The following is a 20594-nucleotide window of genomic DNA, read 5'->3' as shown; positions in this document are numbered from 1 at the left end:
GGTTTATCAGATCTGGGCTCCCATTTTCAACCAACAGCCACTGCTTGATGCTAACTGCTAGATAATTAAGTTATTTTTGCCAGCTTTTCCTGTAAATGACCCAGCACTGGTTTCATCAGTATATCTGTGGAGTCATCCTTCAACGCCAGCTACTACTGACTCCTCTCCTCCTTTCAGTGGCTCTATGGATTTTCTCCAAATGATAAATTGGACACAGGGAGCCACTGAGGTGTGACCTTTTGTCTTAAATGGACCTAATTAAGTTGAAGTTGTTTGGATAAGCACTTACAACATATTGTAGGATGGAGCTTTGAAATGATCAAATGGAAAACTGATCCATATAAAATAAACCTCTCCTTTAGACAAAAAAAAAAAAAAACAAAGCAACTTTTTTTTCAAAGTTTTGAAGTTGCATCAGTGTTTGTATGTTGTTCATCCTCTCCTATTTGATTGAAGAAACGCACCGACTCTTTCCCATCCATCACTTCCACCCCTCCCCTCACTCTTCAATTCCAGAAAGGAGTAGCGCTTCATTTTGAGCCCATTTTCTCTGTGTTGCTCCGCGCTATAAGCTGAAACTTGCAGAAAGCTGCTGTCTTCATGTCCTCGTCTCCCCTTAAAGTCTTCTGAAGAAGGTGGAGATGAGCCGGCTGGATCGATCCTCCAAGGCGTAAAAGTTTTGGATGGTTACTTTTGCGCAGCGGTTTAAAGACTTTACCACCTCCAGAGGTTGCGGTGCAAGTCAAGAACGGGTCCAATTCTTTCTTCTGCAATTATATCGCCCGCAAGCAGGCTGGAAGACCATCAAATTGGAAGAACGCCGCGAATACGCAGGGCGCAGATGATCGCAACTGGTGTTTGCGGCGTGGCGCTGGTTCTGGTGCTGGTGGTGCTGATTCCGGTCATGGTGAACTCTGCCGGAACTCCTGCCCGCTATGAGATGCTCGGATCTTGTCAGATGGTGTGCGATTCCCATGGGACCGCGACGGCAGCCACGGCGAAAGCGACCCACCCGAACAAAGACAACCGCCTGGTGCAGTCGCTGCCGACGTTCATCCAGGGTCCCCAGGGAGAGCCGGGGCGCGTCGGCAGAATGGGCCCCAGGGGTCCGGTTGGTGAGCCGGGGCCACCGGGACCGACGGGTCCACCCGGAGAGAGAGGACCACCTGGACCACCAGGTCCACCTGGGCTACCAGGAGCGAATGGACCAACCGGTGCCATCAGCGCAGCCACTTACAACACGGTGCCAAAGATAGCGTTTTACGCCGGGCTGAAGAAGCAGCATGAGGGCTATGAAGTTTTAAAATTTGACGACGTGGTCACAAATCTCGGCAACCACTACGACCCATCAACCGGAAAATTCACCTGTTCCATACCCGGAATCTACTTCTTCGTTTACCATGTGCTGATGCGGGGCGGGGATGGAACAAGCATGTGGGCCGACCTCTGCAAAAACAACCAGGTAGGATCGAAACCAGCGTTTGACTCCTTTTATCTGAACGGATCTTGTACGTAAAAACACGAGTTAAAGTGAAACGCTGCGTTTTACGCACGAGCGCTACCTAAACAATTCGACGTAAAACAGAAACATGCCATTGTTGATCGAACTGTCCATGGTTCTGATTGCTGAGTGAAATCTATTGAAGGGTCACCAGGACTTCACTTCAGCATAAAACGGCACAATTTATGCGCTTTTACGCACAATATACCACCTGCTTTACAAATCAAGGTGATGATAAATGTTCATATAAATTGATAAACAATTTTAGTATTCATCAGAAATGTTGATGGTTCTGATTCTGAATCTAATCAGTAGAAATCTTCCCTTTCAGGTGAGAGCCAGCGCCATCGCACAGGACGCGGACCAAAACTACGACTACGCCAGTAACAGCGTCGTCCTCCACCTGGAACCCGGGGATGAGATTTACATCAAGCTGGACGGAGGGAAGGCGCACGGCGGCAACAACAACAAGTACAGCACCTTCTCCGGCTTCATGCTGTATGCTGACTGAAACAGGCTGGAGGAATTGGGTCCGACTCCCTGCATATAAGCTTGCTTTCACAGCTCCTGCTCAGTCCACCCGGGATATCAGAGACAGAAAGAGCTCACCGTTTCTGTTGAACATCATTCCAAGAGATTTGCAGGAAGCCATGCAAAAAGAAACTCTACTTTGCAGCAGTGAGGAGCTGAGAGTGTAATAACTCCAGTTTTCATTTTGTACAGCAAAGTCAGGTTGATGTTTTGTTGCTTGTGCGCTCTCAATGAACTATTATAGGCTTTACGAATTAACTAACTGTAGCTGCTGTGGTAATTTGAAAGTTTCAAGTGTCTACATTTAGCACTTACTCACAGATGCTTATTATATACCCACATAACCACTACTCACTTCAGTGTTTGTCCATTTATGTGCTTTCTTCACCAAAAAGAAAAAAAGTCCAAGCCTCTGCATTTTGGGCAAAGATGTTAAAAGTCGTGATGCATGTTTATAAGACGTTGACATTTTAACACTGTGCAGCATCTAATGATGTGATGTTTATGAAGCACAAGTATATTGGCAAAATGATCAGTGCAAGCCATTTTTCATGTGTGTGTGTGTCAAACATGGCATCTGGTTTGAGCAGCAGGGTAGCCCGTTTAGTCACCAAAACTGGACAGCGACACTGACACATCTTTTCTAAAACTCTGAAACATTCACCAATCTGCTTACTGAACTTCATGCTTTCCCTGATCAGAAACATCAGTAAAAATGTAAAATGAAATCATCTGGCTTCCTTTGTAACGTCCTGACATGATTAATCCAACTTATGTATTTGTTCATGGTGCGCAGTCAGCTGTGGCGATCTCACCATTGATCATGTGTTGAAGTCACCCTGTGAGGCCACCTGTTCCCAGATGAGGGAAGGACGCGTCCTTCATCTGGGCCGGCCCGCCAGCATTCCCCCACAGGCACTCGGAGACACCCAATGAGGGGGCAACAGGACATCTCATCTAACACAAGCACACGGAGACGAGATCCGAGGAGCATACTGATTACGAGCAGACTCATTTATTCACCTGCCAGGAAGCATGTTCACAGAGATGTCTCAAATGGAGGAGTAGCGATGATGTTTAAATTAAAAAAATGGTAATTACTGTAGCACCATATGTGTGAGCACCTCTCCAGGGAATACAATCAGAGGGGAGAATATTTTGGCATTTTGACCAATCAAACTGGCCAAAACAAACAAACAAAAAAAAAAGCCCCTCCTTTATGCAATGACTAATAATCACAAATACAAATCAAATAGTTTAAGAGATGCACTGATCAAGTTTTCTATAGTCGATAGATTTGTGTGTGTTTTCATTTAGGTCTGATTTGCTGATTTTGTCTGGTGTTTAAAAAAAAAAAATTTTCTTAAGAACCATAGCAAGCTGATTCCAATTTCTGGCTGACCGTTTGGTGTTATTGCTAATATTGACCAACCAATGAGACCAAAACAAGAAAAGAAAAAGCACATGTAAAACACAAATATTGAGCAAAACTCCTTTGCAAAGTGACTAATGCATGATAAAAAGTGGAAAGAAAAATGTTTTTTTCTTGTAGATTAGGCTTTTGATGACTAATACCAAGTTTGAGTTTTTGAGGTCTGACCAGGCAATTTTAGAACTGACAGATCAAGATGAAAAGAAATAATAATAAATTACTGTACTAGGACAAAATAACAGCATTATTTTATTCTTGATGCATAAAAGCACATGTCCCATCTGATTTTGATAAACATAACATTAGCATGTGAACATGTGTGTGAATGACTGAATGTAGTGTGAAGTGTTTTGGGTCCTCTGGACTTCATAAAACACTACAAGTACAGCCTATTTACCATTTACAATAGACTAATAGATCAGTGCATTTTTGATTTAAATCAGTTGAGGAGACCACAGCGGAAAAAGTACATGAAACAGAGGGGAAATTATAAGTCTTGACAACAAAGTGAAAAAAATCACAAAGTAAATGACACACCACATTAGAGATCCCTCAATTACACTTTTTTCAGAACACTTCCATACATCAAAAATCATATCTGTTTTTGGTTAAAATCAATAAAGAAGTGCATCTTGTTGGTTATTAAACATTAAAGACAACTGAGCTTTGATACATGTAATAAACAGGAAAACTAAAGTCATATTCCTCAGTATTTGATCTGCCGAATACCGATGAGAGTCAGTCAAGGGAAAACTGGCTCCTTCATTAGTAGACCTCAAGATTTAATTTAAAATATTTATACATATTTATAAAAGTTCTTCATCTGAACAATCTGCAGTACAAAATTATGTTTACAAAACACAGAAAAAAATTACTAGCACTATTTATGTTTAGCCATTGTGGGTTAAACAAATGGTTGTGATTATCGTAATAATCTCAAAATGTTCATTGTGTGACGCTAAAAAAATAAAATCACAGCTCTGTCAAATCAGCTTCCATTATTCCTTTGTCTGTTTTATTTGAAGGTCAGCCAGCATTTAGGGTTGTCGATTAGAATTTTGTCCACCTGGTGCTGAGTGATGCCTCTCGTCAGCATCTTCGGCACGATGTTCTTGAGAATATGGGAGTAGCCGTGGCCGCCAAACTTGGTCAGACGGTTCTTGGTGTGGATGTCGTGGGCCATCAGTACCTTGTCCTCATAGCCCTCCTTCACTAGAAAAGCCAAACTGGAAAAGCACCAGCAACAAGCATGTGAAAAACCAAAGTGTAAAGTCTGCATATTGCAAACATAAAGACAGCTCCAATTCCAATGAAGTTTATTTAAAACATAAATAAAACTGAATGCAATGATTAGAAAATCCTAATCAGCATATATTCAACTGAATTATCTTAGAAAAGACAAGTTATGTAATTTACAAATTCATACACTGTTTTTTTCACTTGGAATTTGATACCTGAAGCACATTCCAAAAACGTTGGCACTGTGGCATGTTTACCACGGTGTTACATCTCCTTTCATTTTAACAACACTCAAAAAGCATTTAGGAGATGAGAACACTACAGCTGAAGATTTGCAGGTGGATTTCTTTCCTATTCTTGCTTGATGCAAAACTTGTAACACGACAGTCTGGCGTCTGTAGTGCAGTATTTTGCGATTCATAATGCAGCACACATTTTCAATGGGAGACAGGTGTGAACTGCAGAAAGGCCAGTCTAGTAATCATAACCTTTAACTATGAAGCTACACTGTTATAACAGGCTTGACAATGGATTAAGCAGGAGTGTCTCTGAAAAAGATGGCACTTAGATGGCAGCATATGTTGCTCCAAAAACTTTATGTACCTTTAAGCATTAATGTTGCCTTCACAGATGTGCAACACACCACCATGTCATCACAGATGATGGCTTTTGAACTGGTCTGTGCCATTAGTCCTTTTCCTTCTTAGCCTGGAGGAAACAATATCCATGGTTTCCACAATCTAAAATGTGGGTGAAAAAGTTTGTCTCTAAACTATTGGACAATTTGCTCAAAGTGCAGACTCTCATCCCATCCTTAATTGTGAATAACTCAGACTTTTGGAAAGGTCATGACACTCACCTGTTTCCAGTTAACCTGTTCATCTCAGGAAGAATCCAAATAAGAGTATTTTGAGCATTCTCAACTTTTCCAATGTTTTATTGCCCTTATCCCAGCTTTTTGTAATGTGTTGGAGGCACCAAATTCAAAAGTGAACATTTGCAAAAACAAGATAAAGTTTATCTGAACATTAAATATCTTAGTAAATGGAAATGAATGAAGGTTGAAAAGCATTTGCAAATTCTAATATATTTTCTCAAAGTTTTACAAAATGTCCAAACTTCATTGGAATTGGGACGGTACATAAATCAGCTCACTGGCATACACGTCATATTTTAGTATAACAGCGTGACATAAAACAGATAATGCAGAATAATGCACTAAATTAGAAGTATTTGAACAAAGAATGTTGGATCCCTTACAAAAGAGGAGAAACTTTTGATTGAGAGCAGCGGCACCACTCACGTTTTCACTCGCTGGCTGTCGCTGGGCATGTCCACTTTTAGGTTAAACGGGTAATTCAGCATCTCCGTTCCGAACAGGTCGTACTCCAGATAACTCCCCATGTTTGCAAACTCAAGCAGCTCTCCTTCATCAAATATAGTCCTGAATGAAAGAAGCGGAAATTTGACTAATTTAGCTTCATGATGACGCGTGTTTTAGGAGAATCCGGAAGAAATTGTTGCTATATTTCACACCATACTCTTGCAAGGTCCTAAGTGGTAACAAAGCAGTTTTTATTTAGATATTAATATTTGAAATTTGTATCACAGAAGCCATCACAATACTATGTCTTATTTACGTTATAATCCGAGTTACATGTTCAGCTTTTTATTTCATTTCAGAAATGTGCAACTGAAAACTGCATGTTTTGCTGATCAGATCTTTAAATATAGTTCTGATTAGCATTCTTGTCATTAGTTTTGGATGTTAAATGATTAATTAGAACAGTTAGGTAATTCACAACTACAGTGATTATAAAAACCAACAGTTTGATGTAAAAGTATAAATTTTCTCTTCATTCACATTGGATTTAAATATTACATACATTCACACTAATATTTGGATAACTGGCCCTTAGCAGACTCTTATGGCTCATACTTTGTGTAGCCATAAGAAATATGGTGCCATAACTAAACATGGAAATGGCTGAAGGGCAAAGGCCTATGTCATGTTTCTTAAATGGATTTCCCAAGGCCTGACTTAAAACGTTGTTGAAAATGTATAGGTTTAAGTTAAAAGCTGGATCTTAAACTGAAAACCAACTGGTTCAAATCAGTGAATTCAAACTTGGGTATACAGTTCTTGTTATGTGTTGAGTATGTGGCACAAACACTCACAAAGGAAAAAGAAAAGTTAAAAGTATAATAAGCTTTTAGTAGATTTTTTATGAGAGCAATGAAGGTAATATGGTAAGGAAACTGGCCAGCAGATACGGTGGGACGCCCTGTTTCAGAACCTGGGTCTAATGAACTTCTCACCTATCCAGGTGAGACATGACAGTTTTTCTAATGTCACCGCCGGCTTCTTGGAGAATCCGGACGACCTCAGCTGGAGCAGCCGGGTCCCTGCCAGGATGGATGATAACCGGGCAACCCAGCTGAGACTGAGCGTGGGCCGTGGCTCTCAACACCTTCTTCTCGCTCTCCGTGATGGGCCAGCCGGTGCCGATCTCACCGATGACGCCGCATCGGATGTCTGTGCCATCAGCACCGTGGAGCACCTCGCTGACTATATTATCCGTGAGCTGATGAAAATGAGGAGTGAAAGATGGAAAACATCCCCTTTTAGACAAGCGACTGACAAGTTAGTGACATTTCTCTTCTTCTCTCCATGAACAGACATGAACTTGAGCAGGAGTTTTGAATATTAATATGAGTGAATGCACACTGTCAATGTGTCAATACAGAAAGACTGAACAGCCAGAGATCCATTCAAATCAATCCAAACTTTCAGAGAAAATCTTTGCATGTTAACACAAAGTGTTGAGTGAAGGTGAGATGGATGAAAACAACAGCACAGCAATATCAAGTAGCGGTCCTCCAAACTTATAATTCCTGCCCCTTTTCATCACATTTTGTCAGGTTACAACCATAAAGTTATAAATGGATTAATTCATTTAAAGTGGAGTCTGAATTTATATTTAGCCTCCTTTACTCTGATGCGCGTAAAAAATTTCAGAAGCCACTTGTTAAGCAAAGTGAGTCATTTGAGTGCAATCTAACTTTAGTAAAAACAGAAGTGCCTTATGAAAAGGAAAGAAAACATCAGACAGGTCAGAGATAAAGATGTGGAGAAGACTGCCCACTGTGGCAGAGGTTCACATTTTACTAGAAAAACAACCCAAAGCATATAGTTACAAATATAATGTAACAAGATCTCAAACCACAGTCCTTACTGCAAGTTAAGTGAGCAATATCCTACATATACCTTTAATATTCATAGGTGCTTACCAATAGTATATCAGGCCAGGTGGATACATTTTCACACTGTACACACAGACACAGTGAAAAGCTCATACCATCAGGATGCATGAGATAGTACTCACCTTCTCCACACTTGTTTTTTTGGTGGCCTCAGTGTGGGTGCAGTCTATATAGTACCCCGCCCCGGCAATGATGTGGACCCCGGTGTCCTTGGCCAGCTGTCGTAGGGCAGGCAGGTCCCGGTCGATGCCCGTCGTGGTGTTCTCCACTATTGTGCCCCCACCGGCCTTCCTGTAGGCCAGCAGCTCATCCCGCAGGGCGCTTAGCTCCTGTGACAGGAACAAGTTCTCCCTGCAGCTGTAGGGGTGTTGCCGGAGCCAGTGCATGTGCTGCATCTGGAACGGGTTTTCTGCCACAGCCTCGTCACCAGGTGGAGGTGCGGTGTAGCTGCACTCAAAGCTCATGACCAGGTGCTCGTGGGTCATGGTGCGGCCCAACTGGTCTGGATCCACAAGACCCAGGACGGTCTGGACCTTTCCACTTAATACGGACATGATGCTCCAATCTGAGGTCAGGTTACTTGAAAAAAAATAACAAACTTAAGTAAATAGTTGTTTCTTTTGGAAAAGGCTCACACTCTTAAATTGTTTGGGGATTTTGCTAGACAGACCCAATCAAAGTAACCCATAACTGTGAGGCGAATACTGAACATGGTTCAGTTTCTCTTTGACATGGATTTGCATGAACTACCATGAGTCAATATGAACCACCTCGAGCTGCCTCTACATTTTGCCCTGGGTTTCAACTACTTTACTGCCTCTAACTGGTTTTCAACTTCCCTGCCTCTGTAAAAGAAAAGCATTACCACAGCATCATACTTCTACCATTGTGTTTTGCCATTCGGATTGTGTGTAGTGTTAAATTTTTCTACAAACAAATGGTATACATGCAGAAATACCACTTGTTGGTAGAAACAAATAGCATATTTGTTTAGTATATCCTAGTTCAGTTTAGTTTTTTGTTTTTTTTAAACTAAACTAGGCCTTCTTTCTAAAAAGACCAGATATGTTTTGCTGTTGATGGGTTCTCTTACCTCAACTTTATATCTACTCTTCCTCCAAAGCAACCAGGGGCCTCTGGCTGCTTCTCTGTGTAATGATCTCCTTGCCTGGTCAGTCAATTTGGGGTGGTATGACTGTACGCCACATTATTCTAATTTATTTTTATAAAAACATTTTTAAAAAAATGCAGTTTTTCTTCCACATTAACAACTATGTACGTGAACGCTTAGTGGCTTTATTACACAATATCCCCCTCAAAAAAACACATTTAAATCTGAGGCTGGACCGTCACAAGTCGTGACAAAGTTCAAAGGGCGTGAATACTTTAAGTTATTCATTGTACAAGTGAGTTAAATCAAGACTAGCCCGTACAACAGAGCAAGAGGTTATTTGTGTGTCCGTAAGCACACATGGCGTTAAATCACTGACAAACCTTGTTATAATGCATGCACAAAGAAGGATATTTAAACTACTAAATGCATATATTTAATGGTTATTTAAAATTCGTCTGTAACTCCTGAACCAACTTCGCAACTATAAACTCCCCTTGCAACAAGCTGCTGAGCAGCAAACTCAAAATGCATGAACGTCGTGAAACTTTGACCGAAACAACATTGTGCAGTAGTTCGGAGGTCCGAACTACTGGGAGATGGGAAAACACTTCTGAAATGAAATGTCCAAAAGCCCCAGCATTCTAACCTTGTTTCTGTTCACGGTGCTCTACTTCCACCACCAGCCGAGCTCGGACAGCCGCTGCAGCAGATTAGCTCCAAAACACGTCGCGTCAAACAGTAAATTATCGCGAGAAAATCCGAGACTGTAGTTCAGACTGCGCTTCTTTTCAGGGTTCATCCGAATCAGGAACAAGGAATTTGATTTCGGCTCAAAACAGAAACATTTAGAATATAAATACCGTAGCTACATTAATAATAATGCAAATATATACATATATTTAACTGTCTTTTTACTGAGGAAAATGAGGCTGAATTAGTGCAAATAGTGTCAATGTCGGCACTCTGTTAAGGGCTCATAAAGCGAGGCAGCCTGGATAAAAACTCTTTGTCTCGACACTGTGGGAAAAGTGAACAGTTTGTGTACAGGATGTGTCAGGTTTGCAGAGATTTTAGCTGCTCTTACACACATAGTGTAAGCACTGTGTAGTCGTGTTTTCCCTTTGGTAATGATTTGAATTGTTTCTTTTTTGGCGACTTGTTGTAAGAGGATAGACTTGGCTCTAGCTTTGTCTTGTATATTATATGTAAAGAACAAATAAACTATTGAAAAATTGAAATTTAGCTGCTCTTGTCCTGAACTTAGACCTATTGAAATTTTGGAAAGAGATTATTAGCACGTATGATCTTCTCTGCAGACCTTAATGTTTGTTGTGGTTTGGAGCTGACCTGTTTTCTGGATAAGCCAAACCACAGACATTAATTCATGAGCCAAACCACACAGTGATGGATAAATAAAGCGCAGACTGAATAATGACGGAATAGAAGATTCACAACATCTCCCATGACAAGTTGTACTTCTTAAGTTTCTGCAGGATGTAAGGTCTCTGCCTTCTTCTGAACAAAACATCAACCATGTCTGAGGACCATCTCAAGTTCTGAGAAAGGGTGGGCCAACGAACTGCTGCAATGGATGAGAATAACAGTGAAGTCATCTGCAAACTTCAGGAACTTCACAGATGGCTCTGTAGAGGTTTGGTCCTTTGTGTCCAGAGTGAAAAGGAATAGAAACTCTCATCCACCTGCTCCCCACATGGTGCAGGATGTAGTTCCAAAATGACTGCATATTATGTGGAGTTGTTTGCCCCAGCCTGCAGTCATTTATCCTGGTAATGTTGCATTCTCACAGACCGCAATGATGGCGAAGCGCTTGTAGCAAGACTGAGCATGACAATTTGACTCAAGATGGGGGTCAACACAGGCTTTAAGCCATAGGAGAAGAAATTGCCAGGCTCTGGAGGTTTCTTGCTCTTCTTATGCTCAAATAACCTATTTGCAACTTCTGAAGAGATCATATATCCAGGCAGGTGGTCTGAGGAGAGAAGAATGGCTGGTGCATGGGGAGCTTTCGTGTCAGAGTGAGATGTGGATAATGTGGGAGGTGTGAACGGCTGCTTTTCAAACCTGGGGTAAAAGTTGTTGTGGTCATCTACCAGATAAGGATTCTGCTCAGGGCTACGGGATGGTCCACTGTAGTTTGCATTTAGACATTTATATTGTAATTAATAAATGGTTGTTTCCTGTCTAAGATGGACTAATTTATGTGAAATACAGATGAATAAAACTGTTGTTAATAATTGATTCAAAGATAATACTAAATACAAAATGGAACAACTACTTTGGAAGCTATTTGTTTCTTTATTGGTAAAGTTTAATTTTGCACTCCACCTATGAGTTTTGACTGTTTTGGGGGGCAAACTGGACGATTTGGAAGATGCTCTTTCAGGCGGCTCCAATGTAAACCTTAACTATAAACGCCATACTGCTGCCTGGGCTCAAAAATGCGCTAAACCCGAAAGCGACTATAACTCAGCCTTCAGTCCCTGACATCACCGCTGTACCACCGACAGAGAAAAAAGAGGTGTAAGCTTGGCAGCTGGGCTATAAAATTTGCAATCAGTCTACAGTTAACTCACACTTTGTGAATAATGTCAGAGTTGCTGCCTGTAACTAATCCAGCTCCTTTGCTGGGTTGGCAGTTTTGGTGAGTCTGAATCGCTGCCAACAAAAAAGTCCAGTTCATCTCCAAGACAGGAACACAGGAACAAAATAAGCATCCAGGTTTTTTCTTTTCCTTGCTCCATTTTTTCCATCCTTTTCACTTTGTCGCTCCATGGAGCTCCACCCATGTTGACTTAGTGCGTAAAAATGCCCCAGCTTGTTTGCCATCTGTTGCCAAGCGACTGATGATGACTTTAGTGGTTGGCTGGTGACAAGCTTTACCCAGAATACACTTGGAGACAATATGGATGATCCTCTTGTAATTTTTTATGTCATGAAGTTAAATGTAAACAAAGCCAGTCAGGTAACACAACATTTTATTCAATATTTTACACCCACCATGTCACAAAAATCAGTCGATCTTGTAAAGTTTACACTACACAATTCTACATACATCATACTCAACAGTATAGAGCCGCTTTCTCCAGCTCTCATCAGACGTAATAAAGGGTCAGATGACTGAAGTCATATTCTGCCTCCCATCCGGGCTCCCCCTCGGCCCGGGCCGGGGTCCCACCGTTCCCCCCACAACCCTACAACCCCCTGACGCTCTGCCCCTGGTCCAAACCATAACAGCATTACCTTACTAACTTTGTCTCAAAATCTGAACTATCCACCTGGAAAACATTCCTTATTCTGTTCATTTCAGCCACTGACAAAGAAAATGTCACCCTGCGACATCTGGCTTTGCCCCCGCCTTTTTGTCGGTGCCACAATTTCTAACTCATACATCACAGCAGGACTCACTGCTAACTTTCCCTTTCACCATTTCTTTCACACCTATTGTTATCCTTCTGACACAAATCATCCCTGACAATTGCTTACCTCCACTTCACCCTTCCTATACATTGTCACTGCACTGGTTTTGAATTGTTGAGCAAAGGCACTTAAAATCTGTTAATTTACCTGTCTCTCCCTCATTCATTCGAACCAACTAACCAAATGTTGTTTGGTTTGTCTGAATTTTACTCATTTTCCATCCATATTTCTATCAGTAATGGCTCTTATTTTCTAATCCCTGCGGTTACAATAGATCAGAATCTCATTGGCATACAGTTCAACACTTGGACTAAAAGAGACTTGAGTGGATCTTATGCCAAATTCTCAGATAATGTTGCTGAAAACACAAACACATTATAAATTCTTTTGTTGTCCTTTCTATTCCCAGTTATATCTCAAAGAAAATATTACATTTTTATCCTCTAAAATCATACTGCTACTTTCTGTAGGTCACCTCTTTTCTGAACTGATGACCTTCAATATATCTTTCTTATGGCTCGTTAACCTGATGTAAATTTGTACATCAGTATCAGAATATTTCTCTGTTCCTCAGACACCCCACCAGTCCTGATGATTGTGTTTTGGCCTCTCATATCCAAGCCTTTACAGGTAACAGAAGTTGATAGGAATATCCAACCTCCTATTTTTACACTAAAGTCCAAACTTGATGAGTTGGCTGAAAAGCAATTGCTTCTCAATTATTTTACAGATACTTCAAATATGTGACTAAATAATTAATAAAAAACAATTTAGCTGCTAGCAATCTTTTCGAATCTGTCTATTTTTGTTTTGTTGGTAAAAAAATATAAATGTATTAATCACAACCAATTAGATGGATTCTTCACATGCCCACATTGACACAGTAAACACTGTCAATGATTCATGCTCCAGGAAACAGATTGTGACTTTTTCAGTTTGCTCTTCACTAAGCAGATGGTGTTCACAGCAGCATTTGTTCAGCTGTTGTAGGGAACTGCCCTGAACACAGTCACTATCATAGATGCGAACGGCCAAGCAAATTCACAGACTGTGGGCCATATATGCCATTAATTTATCACTGAAATGATTACTCTACAAATCAAGAAAGTAAACAGGGTTGAATGTGTTGGATGTCGACAATCAAAGTGGTTAAGTGTTATTTTGACATTGCTATTCTGGAAGCAAGCCATTTGGATGATTATTCATCTCTTGTCTGGAGACTAAATTATTTCAGTCTTCTCTCACTTGTTTTATCCAACAATAAAAGGTTAAAGTTGTGTTTCTTAAATTCCTTCAACATTTCAGAAATAAATTGGCTGAAACATTTGACTTGTCGCTAATAGCCTATTAATGTGAGCTTTAGTTGGTTGTGATTATTTTCTTTAATTCCTTGTTCATTTATTTTCAGTACACACTCTCTGTCCTCTTCAGTCAGGGGGGCAAGTCCATCCCAGCAGTCAACCAACAAAAGGTGAAGTACACTCTAAAAAAGCCGGCAGATTGACAGAGTGTATCTCTGTGTTATTTATCACTATCATCTCTCGTGTTGACTACTTTTCTTGTTTAATACATCAAATCTATGCGTGGAGTTGAAATTACAAATGTAAACATGTCTACAATTTTGCAAGTTGAGCTCAAAATGTGTTTATAAAAAATTGTTATTCGACATGAGAGTAAAGGACAAAAGTCAAAGTGAGCAAATAAAAAAGATTTGTGTAATAAATCTAAAAAGATGGACATCAAAGCCAGAATAATAGAAGCACAAACTGAACTCATAAATAAATTACTTGCTTTAAGGACAAACGATCGGAAAAAATAAAGCATAAAATCAACAGAGAAGCAGAATTACAAAATGTTGTTACTCATAAACCTGGAGTATCATTCCACTCCGGGGGTTTCTTATTACAGACAAGAGAAAATGTCACCTCCCATTCATCGGCATGACTGACATGTTTCAGACGGACACAGCCACAGGGAGCCTCTTAAATAGGGGGCTGACTAAAACCATCTCACTCATGTCGACAGGCCTCCAGACAAATAGCTCAAGCGATAACAAGCGTTTTCATTTCATGTACAGTTTGATGTTCTGAGACTGATTTACTTGCACAGTTCTGACTTAAATCAATAATTGAGCACGGCACAGAAAACAAAAAACTAAACTAATAGATGGGCATCAACAAACCCATAATTTAGTTCATAGCTTATTGTGTGTCTGTCCACATTTACATCTTGCAGCTATGTCAAAATCCAACATTGGATAAACAGGAATTGCTACAAAATATTTCAGTGACAAATATTTTCCTTCCAAATGAGGAGTGATTTTATGGACCTTCTCCAAAACAAAAAAAAAACATTTGGAATCTCTCTCTGTCTCTCTCAAGACACTTTGAACTGCCTTGTTGCTGAAAATGTGCTATAGGCTATAAATAAAATTACCATACTGCTTTCTATTTCCAACTTTCTCTCTAATTGTTTCTATCTTGCTTTCTATCTATTTTACTTCCTTAAAAACATTTCTGCTTAACTTTATGACTTTATTCCAAAAGCCAGAGCAAAGCTTGCAGCGAAGTGAAGCTTTGTTTTCTCAGCATTCTGTATCACAAAATGAGCAAATAAAACATATCTTGTGATATGCTGCCCCCTGCAGACAGAGATGGGACACAGTACTTCAAATTAAAGGCCGCATCCAGCCTTTAATGGTCAACAGAGAGTCTGAAAGTAAACATGTATCATTAAAGTTGATTTCATTTGCAAATACAAGTGTGCTGCTTTCACAACAACTTTATTTTGAATGTGAAAATGTCATCTATAGCAATATGTGTGCAATTTACTAATATTGCAAAGGACTGTTTGTCATGTAGTATTTATTGGAGTAAGAACTGGCTGGCTGCCAGTTATTCAGTACTTAAGTGTTTTACTCATCCTTAGCCCTTGTGGCTTAATCTGGCATATGCACAGGACTCTTTGATGTTGATTAATATGGATTGTTCCTTATCAGATCATTTGAAATAAAAAAAATGTCTGGTAACCAAAGCTCTCCTTGTGAAATTCTTCTGGGTTAATTTTCTATGCTAAAGATCTTCCTGTGTTTCGCCTCTTAACAGGCAACCCTCAAGCCAAAGCCTTGAGGGTTGCCGAATTTTAGGCCTCGATGGCTAGTGTCCTGCAACTTCTGGATGTGTCCCCGGTCCTACACATCTGAATCAAAAGGCCAAATTACCTCACTATGCAGGTACGTTCTCCAGAGTGTCGCTAATGTCCTAATGATTTAACTGAGGAAGTCTAACAATGACCTGTCCACCCTCCAACATTTCAATTTGCTCCTCTGCACCATTGCTGTGTATAAACTGATTTAGATCTTATATGGCTGACTGGATCTACTTTGTGGTATTTAGTAACTTTATAAGTCATAGCAAACAAGAATCACATATGAGATTCCTCAACACTCCATTCTTGGATCAATTTTATATGAAATATATGATCCCCTTATTCAGAATGTGAAGTACTACCTCATTCAATATCTATGCTGATGACATACAACTATATTTCTGTGACACCACTAAACCATAGTCCTGTACAATTACTCAGTGTGTCCAAAATATCTAAAGGATGGATCAAAATATCCACTGGCTTAATCCAGAGAAGACAGAAGTAATTGTCTGCTGTTTTCCTTTTTTTAATCATGTTAACCAGAACACAAGGCTTAAAACCAAAGAAGATCAATTCTGAATTTAAACCAAGTAAATTATTTTTCTAAAGCAGCTTACTTCCATTTTAAAACATGGGTATAATAAAGTTTCCATTTAACACAGGATATATAAACACAAGCACAGGCTGAATTTTTGTTATGGGGCTATACTGGCCACCGTAAAAATTGATCAGGCAGAAGCACAGCTCCTTGAAACTTTACTGCCAGAGTCCTGACCAAATCTATTATTCGATCCCTGTTCATTCTTTTTTCCTGTCAAGAAACTGGAATTAACTTTAGTATGAACGATGCTTTACAGATGAATTTGCCAAGCCTATAGGGTTGAATGTATTTGGGATTTTGATTCTAAGGCTTTCAATGACACTTTCAGACATATCCCACTTTATAGTGAAATAATCAGCGATTCAAAGCTGAAATATCAGTTGAAGAAGCTGCAATTTGATTCTAGTTTATAAATCAGATGATTTTAATAAATAAACACACCATATAGTTTTTTTTCTTTCAAATCATGATTTCTTTGTGACCAACCCTCGATGCACTCCCTGCAAACGTGTCACACAAATCCATATTTCACAGTTCCACATGACAAGCCAATGGTTTTCCAGGTGCTTCTTCACATGACTGGCTTATATAAATCATTTTCATTCGAAACATCCATTCAATGCTTCTTCTGGAACAAGGAGAGACAAACAACATCATGGGCATGAGGACTTTTGTAGTGATAGCAGTGTGCACTCTCTTTTTGGGAGTGTGCATGATCACAAGCGGTAAAGAAGACAATATCCCGACAACAAGCGCCTACTGCAAGATTGTCTGGTAAGACTTCAGTTATCTGGGTTTTTTTTTTAGCATTTTGGTTGACAGAAATGCTTGAATCTCTAATGAAAAAAAAAAAATATATATATATTTCACTCATTTTCAGGCTACTTGGAATATCATGTGATCAAGTCAATGTCGCCATTGTCACTCAGATTAAAGCCATGGCATCATACAAAGTAAGGCAAAGATTGTCTATTTTCACAATATATTTGCCTGAAGTACAGCATCATCTTAATTTCTCTATATTTGTGATCCAGCTTGTTTCAGTGACTCCAAAACTAATTCAGGCCAATCACACGTCTGGGTTTGGTCAACTGGAGAGAGTTAACTTCACTATGATACCGACCTCCATGATCCTGGGCTGCCATGTACAAGTAAGTGATACAACTATGGCAACAATGTTTGGCAAATGTTTCCATACATATTTAACTTTTTCACATTTTGTTAACTTAAAATCTTAATTGTGTTGCAGTGGAGTTTTATTTGATAAATACAGAGTAGGGCATAACTGGGAAGTGGAAGAAGAAAGACATATGAAGTGTAAATATATTTAACTTAGTATGATTTGTTTATTATAGATACTCAAAATTTCCATCTCTAGATTTAGGCAGCTGGCAGAGACAAACGCCCAAAACCTGCAACTGTAATAGATATAATGGGTGTTTTTGTAGAGTATTAAATCAAGGGGAATCTATGCTAATCCATTAATCACTTTATTAGAAAATACCATCATTTTTAAACATTATTTTTCTTTTCTTCTAATTCATGAGCATAAAATATTTTCTTTTGGTCCATCTCTCAAACATCCCAAGAAAATACAATGAAATTTGTGATTGCAATATGACTAAATGTGGAACAATTTACAAGGTGTGAATATTTTTGTAGGCATTGCATATTCTATACAAGTTATACACAAGTTTTTTTTCCCCCATAGCCCTGCATCAAATTGAAATAATTCCCTTTCCTTATCTGCAACTAGGGAACATCTGTGTCAGCAAATTGGTTCAGCCTTTTTGATAACGGCACCAACTACTGTAACCTTCGCAATGTAATCACTGGTAAGAAATTATTTCACTTGGTAGTGGAAGAATTTCTACATCCACTTTTAAGTGCTCTAGAGTTTTGATTTTGGTCTTTTCTCTCTGAGCAGGAAGCGCACTGGACAAAGCGCCCGGCTTCTTGGAGTTCACTAATGAATGGCTCTGCCTCAGCTGCGGATTATCAGCCTGCTGATTGTTCCTGAGTCCTGAAATGTGTGCAGAAATTTCTGGTTCATCATACAATACAGTGAATTGGTTAAATAAAAGTAAAGATCATGTGTTTTCTTTCAGTGCTGCAGCATCTTTGCTGTGACCAAATATGCATGCTTCCAGGACTCTAGCTGGAAAATCGTTTTGCTAGTGGAAAGCGTAAACATCCTGTCACAATCTGAACTCCAGTTTTGATTTTGACTTAAGACACATGCTACACACTTTTCATGAAAGTTAGATATTAAAGATTAAAACTGATCTGATAGTATATTCAAATTCAACCAAGTTAATTAATAAATGTTTAATGAATTATATTTGCTGGGACCAGGTGCTGAATAAATAAATGGATTTTTTGATTAGTTTAATTTGGTTTTCTATATTTGGAACAGTACATATATCCATGATTTGTTGTCCTTGTTATGTACACCAGATGATTCCCTCAATTTCCATCTTCTCCCATCTGTACAGTGGGTCCTTATTCAGTAATCGCCCTCTTGATCGCCATCATCATTTTTGATTTATTATTAGGTCTTTATGATCCCATTTGGATTCAGTTGTATATCATGTTAATGTTCAGCTTCATTTATTTAGTTTACAATGAAATCTTTCCTTTTTTTTTCTCCTTCATGAACAATTTCTGAGATTTATTTATTTTTTTATATAAAACCAACCTTTTAATATAAAAGGTTAGAATAGATAAGAACAAACTTGTTCTTTATGTAACTCATGTTTTTATCTTTAATTTTCTTGTAAACTGCTTAAAGGATTAAAACTAGATCTTATCTTTTGCTGAAGATTTTCAGAATATATATTTCTAAAAAATATTGTTCAGGAATGAGGCTGTTTTCAGTTTTCAAATGTTTCAACTAGTTTAGCCAGCTGGGTAAGCCAGGAAACAAGGAATAGGAACAAAAAAACTCAGCTTTATTTTGAGCACTTAATGTAAAACAGGAGAAAATCACAGGATGGAGACAGAGGCCCATGCTGCGTTTCTGACAACATTGGCATGATGCCACTGCAAGATGACACAAAACGTGGCCTATTATGGAGCTATTCTCTCAACAGAAGCTCTGAGGCAAAAAGTCATTTTGCGAGGTCACAACACAAAGTTTATCTCAAAATGTGTCAGAAGCGTTAAGTATATCGAAGAGGTACCACATCTAACTCTTATTTCCGACACATACCAGGATAAAAATGCAGCAAAAAGGGACAAATGATGCTCCAATCCACAGTTGGCCTCTGGCGCCCCCTGCAGACAGATTAAATGCAGCCTTCAATAAGAGGAAAATCTTACAATCTCCTTAGAGTGCTGGCAATTAGTATTTTCTTCCACTTTTTGTCTGGTTCAGGTCCTCAAACAAATCAGGCTAATAAAAAGGAAAAAAGCCAGTATAAATGTAAATTGTATGCCGTTTCCTTGGTGGGAACAGATGCCATCAAGTGTGATGACTAGAGATGAGCCTTTTTACATCATTGAGGCTGAATGTTAGTCCTGCTCTGAGGAGCAGAATTGTTTTAATTCAGAAAGATGAGCATGTGCTGCCTCTTTAAAGCAATGCTCTTCTTCTATCTATGAGGCTGAGCACACAAACTTTTCAGCTGAAATTCTCCCTCAGGATTTTCTGGCAGTCAGCAGAACTCGGTTCCATCAGTTCCATCATGTCCAGATCCTGAAGCACCAAAGCAGCTCAGATAATCACACTACCACCATCATGTTTTACTGTCAGCTGTCGCATAAGTTGTCTGAACACACACATTCCCAGAAATTTATTTTTGTTTTGTCAGTCCACAAAATATATTTTTTTACAAAAAAGGTTAAATGTCTGTTCATGTTTTTACAATTGACTGTATAAAAAAATGCTCTGCAACTAACTTTTGTACTTAAATTTCCGTCAATTGGGGCATGGTGTGTTGCTTTTTGAAGTATTTTACTCTACTTTGTGCAATGATGCAGATTCTATTAAGTGATTTCTTGATTCTAGAAGTTTGGCAGTAACATTTTGATAATGAAGCCATCATGTCAGCTCAACATTTTCCATTTAATCAAGTTATAGTCGCCTGATACTAAAATTAGCTTGATGATGTGAAACATACATTCTATTCACATTTTGTTAATACCCAAATTGTAATTATTTCTGCAAGTTCAAATGAGAAGAATGACATTTAAAGTCAGCAGATTATGGTGGTTTCCCCTTTATGCTCCCTCCCTCATTTTCAAGCCAGTTAGGCTGTGGAGGCTCCTGGCACTTTGAATTAATGAGCCAGTTTGTTGCTAGAAATAACAGCAGGATAATGGA

General features: G+C 39.2%; 2 protein-coding genes across 2 annotated transcripts; one reads left to right on the top strand and one right to left on the bottom strand.

The window, feature by feature from the left end:
- The first annotated feature begins 552 nt into the window (after positions 1–552).
- On the top strand, positions 553–3441 carry c1ql3b (complement component 1, q subcomponent-like 3b). Its single transcript, XM_055033722.1, has 2 exons — positions 553–1462; positions 1833–3441. The coding sequence occupies exons 1-2, from the start codon at positions 842–844 to the stop codon at positions 2010–2012; spliced, it is 801 nt and encodes a 266-aa protein (XP_054889697.1). The 5' UTR covers positions 553–841; the 3' UTR covers positions 2013–3441.
- Positions 3254–9817, bottom strand: pter (phosphotriesterase related). The gene is made up of 5 exons (XM_055033720.1): positions 9728–9817; positions 8090–8546; positions 7023–7288; positions 6007–6147; positions 3254–4690 (listed from the first exon to the last, which is right to left on the bottom strand). The coding sequence occupies exons 2-5, from the start codon at positions 8519–8521 to the stop codon at positions 4480–4482; spliced, it is 1050 nt and encodes a 349-aa protein (XP_054889695.1). The 5' UTR covers positions 8522–8546; positions 9728–9817; the 3' UTR covers positions 3254–4479.
- Positions 9818–20594: the final 10777 nt, after the last annotated feature.

Source organism: Poeciliopsis prolifica, unplaced genomic scaffold (assembly GCF_027474105.1).
Source record: "Poeciliopsis prolifica strain line A6 unplaced genomic scaffold, Auburn_PproV2 SCAFFOLD008, whole genome shotgun sequence".
Lineage (NCBI taxonomy): Eukaryota > Metazoa > Chordata > Actinopteri > Cyprinodontiformes > Poeciliidae > Poeciliopsis > Poeciliopsis prolifica.
The sequence above is the reverse complement of the archived record's forward strand: the minus strand, read 5'-3'. Positions and strand labels throughout refer to the sequence as shown.

Coding starts and splice junctions, on each gene's coding strand:
- c1ql3b (XM_055033722.1), top strand. CDS start 842: ATGATCGCAACTGGTGTTTGCGGCGTGGCGCTGGTTCTGGTGCTGGTG. Junction 1,463..1,832: donor ACCTCTGCAAAAACAACCAG/GTAGGATCGAAA, acceptor CTTCCCTTTCAG/GTGAGAGCCAGCGCCATCGC.
- pter (XM_055033720.1), bottom strand. CDS start 8,521: ATGTCCGTATTAAGTGGAAAGGTCCAGACCGTCCTGGGTCTTGTGGAT. Junction 7,289..8,089: donor AAAAAACAAGTGTGGAGAAG/GTGAGTACTATC, acceptor CATTTTCATCAG/CTCACGGATAATATAGTCAG. Junction 6,148..7,022: donor GTCATGTCTCACCTGGATAG/GTGAGAAGTTCA, acceptor TCTTTCATTCAG/GACTATATTTGATGAAGGAG.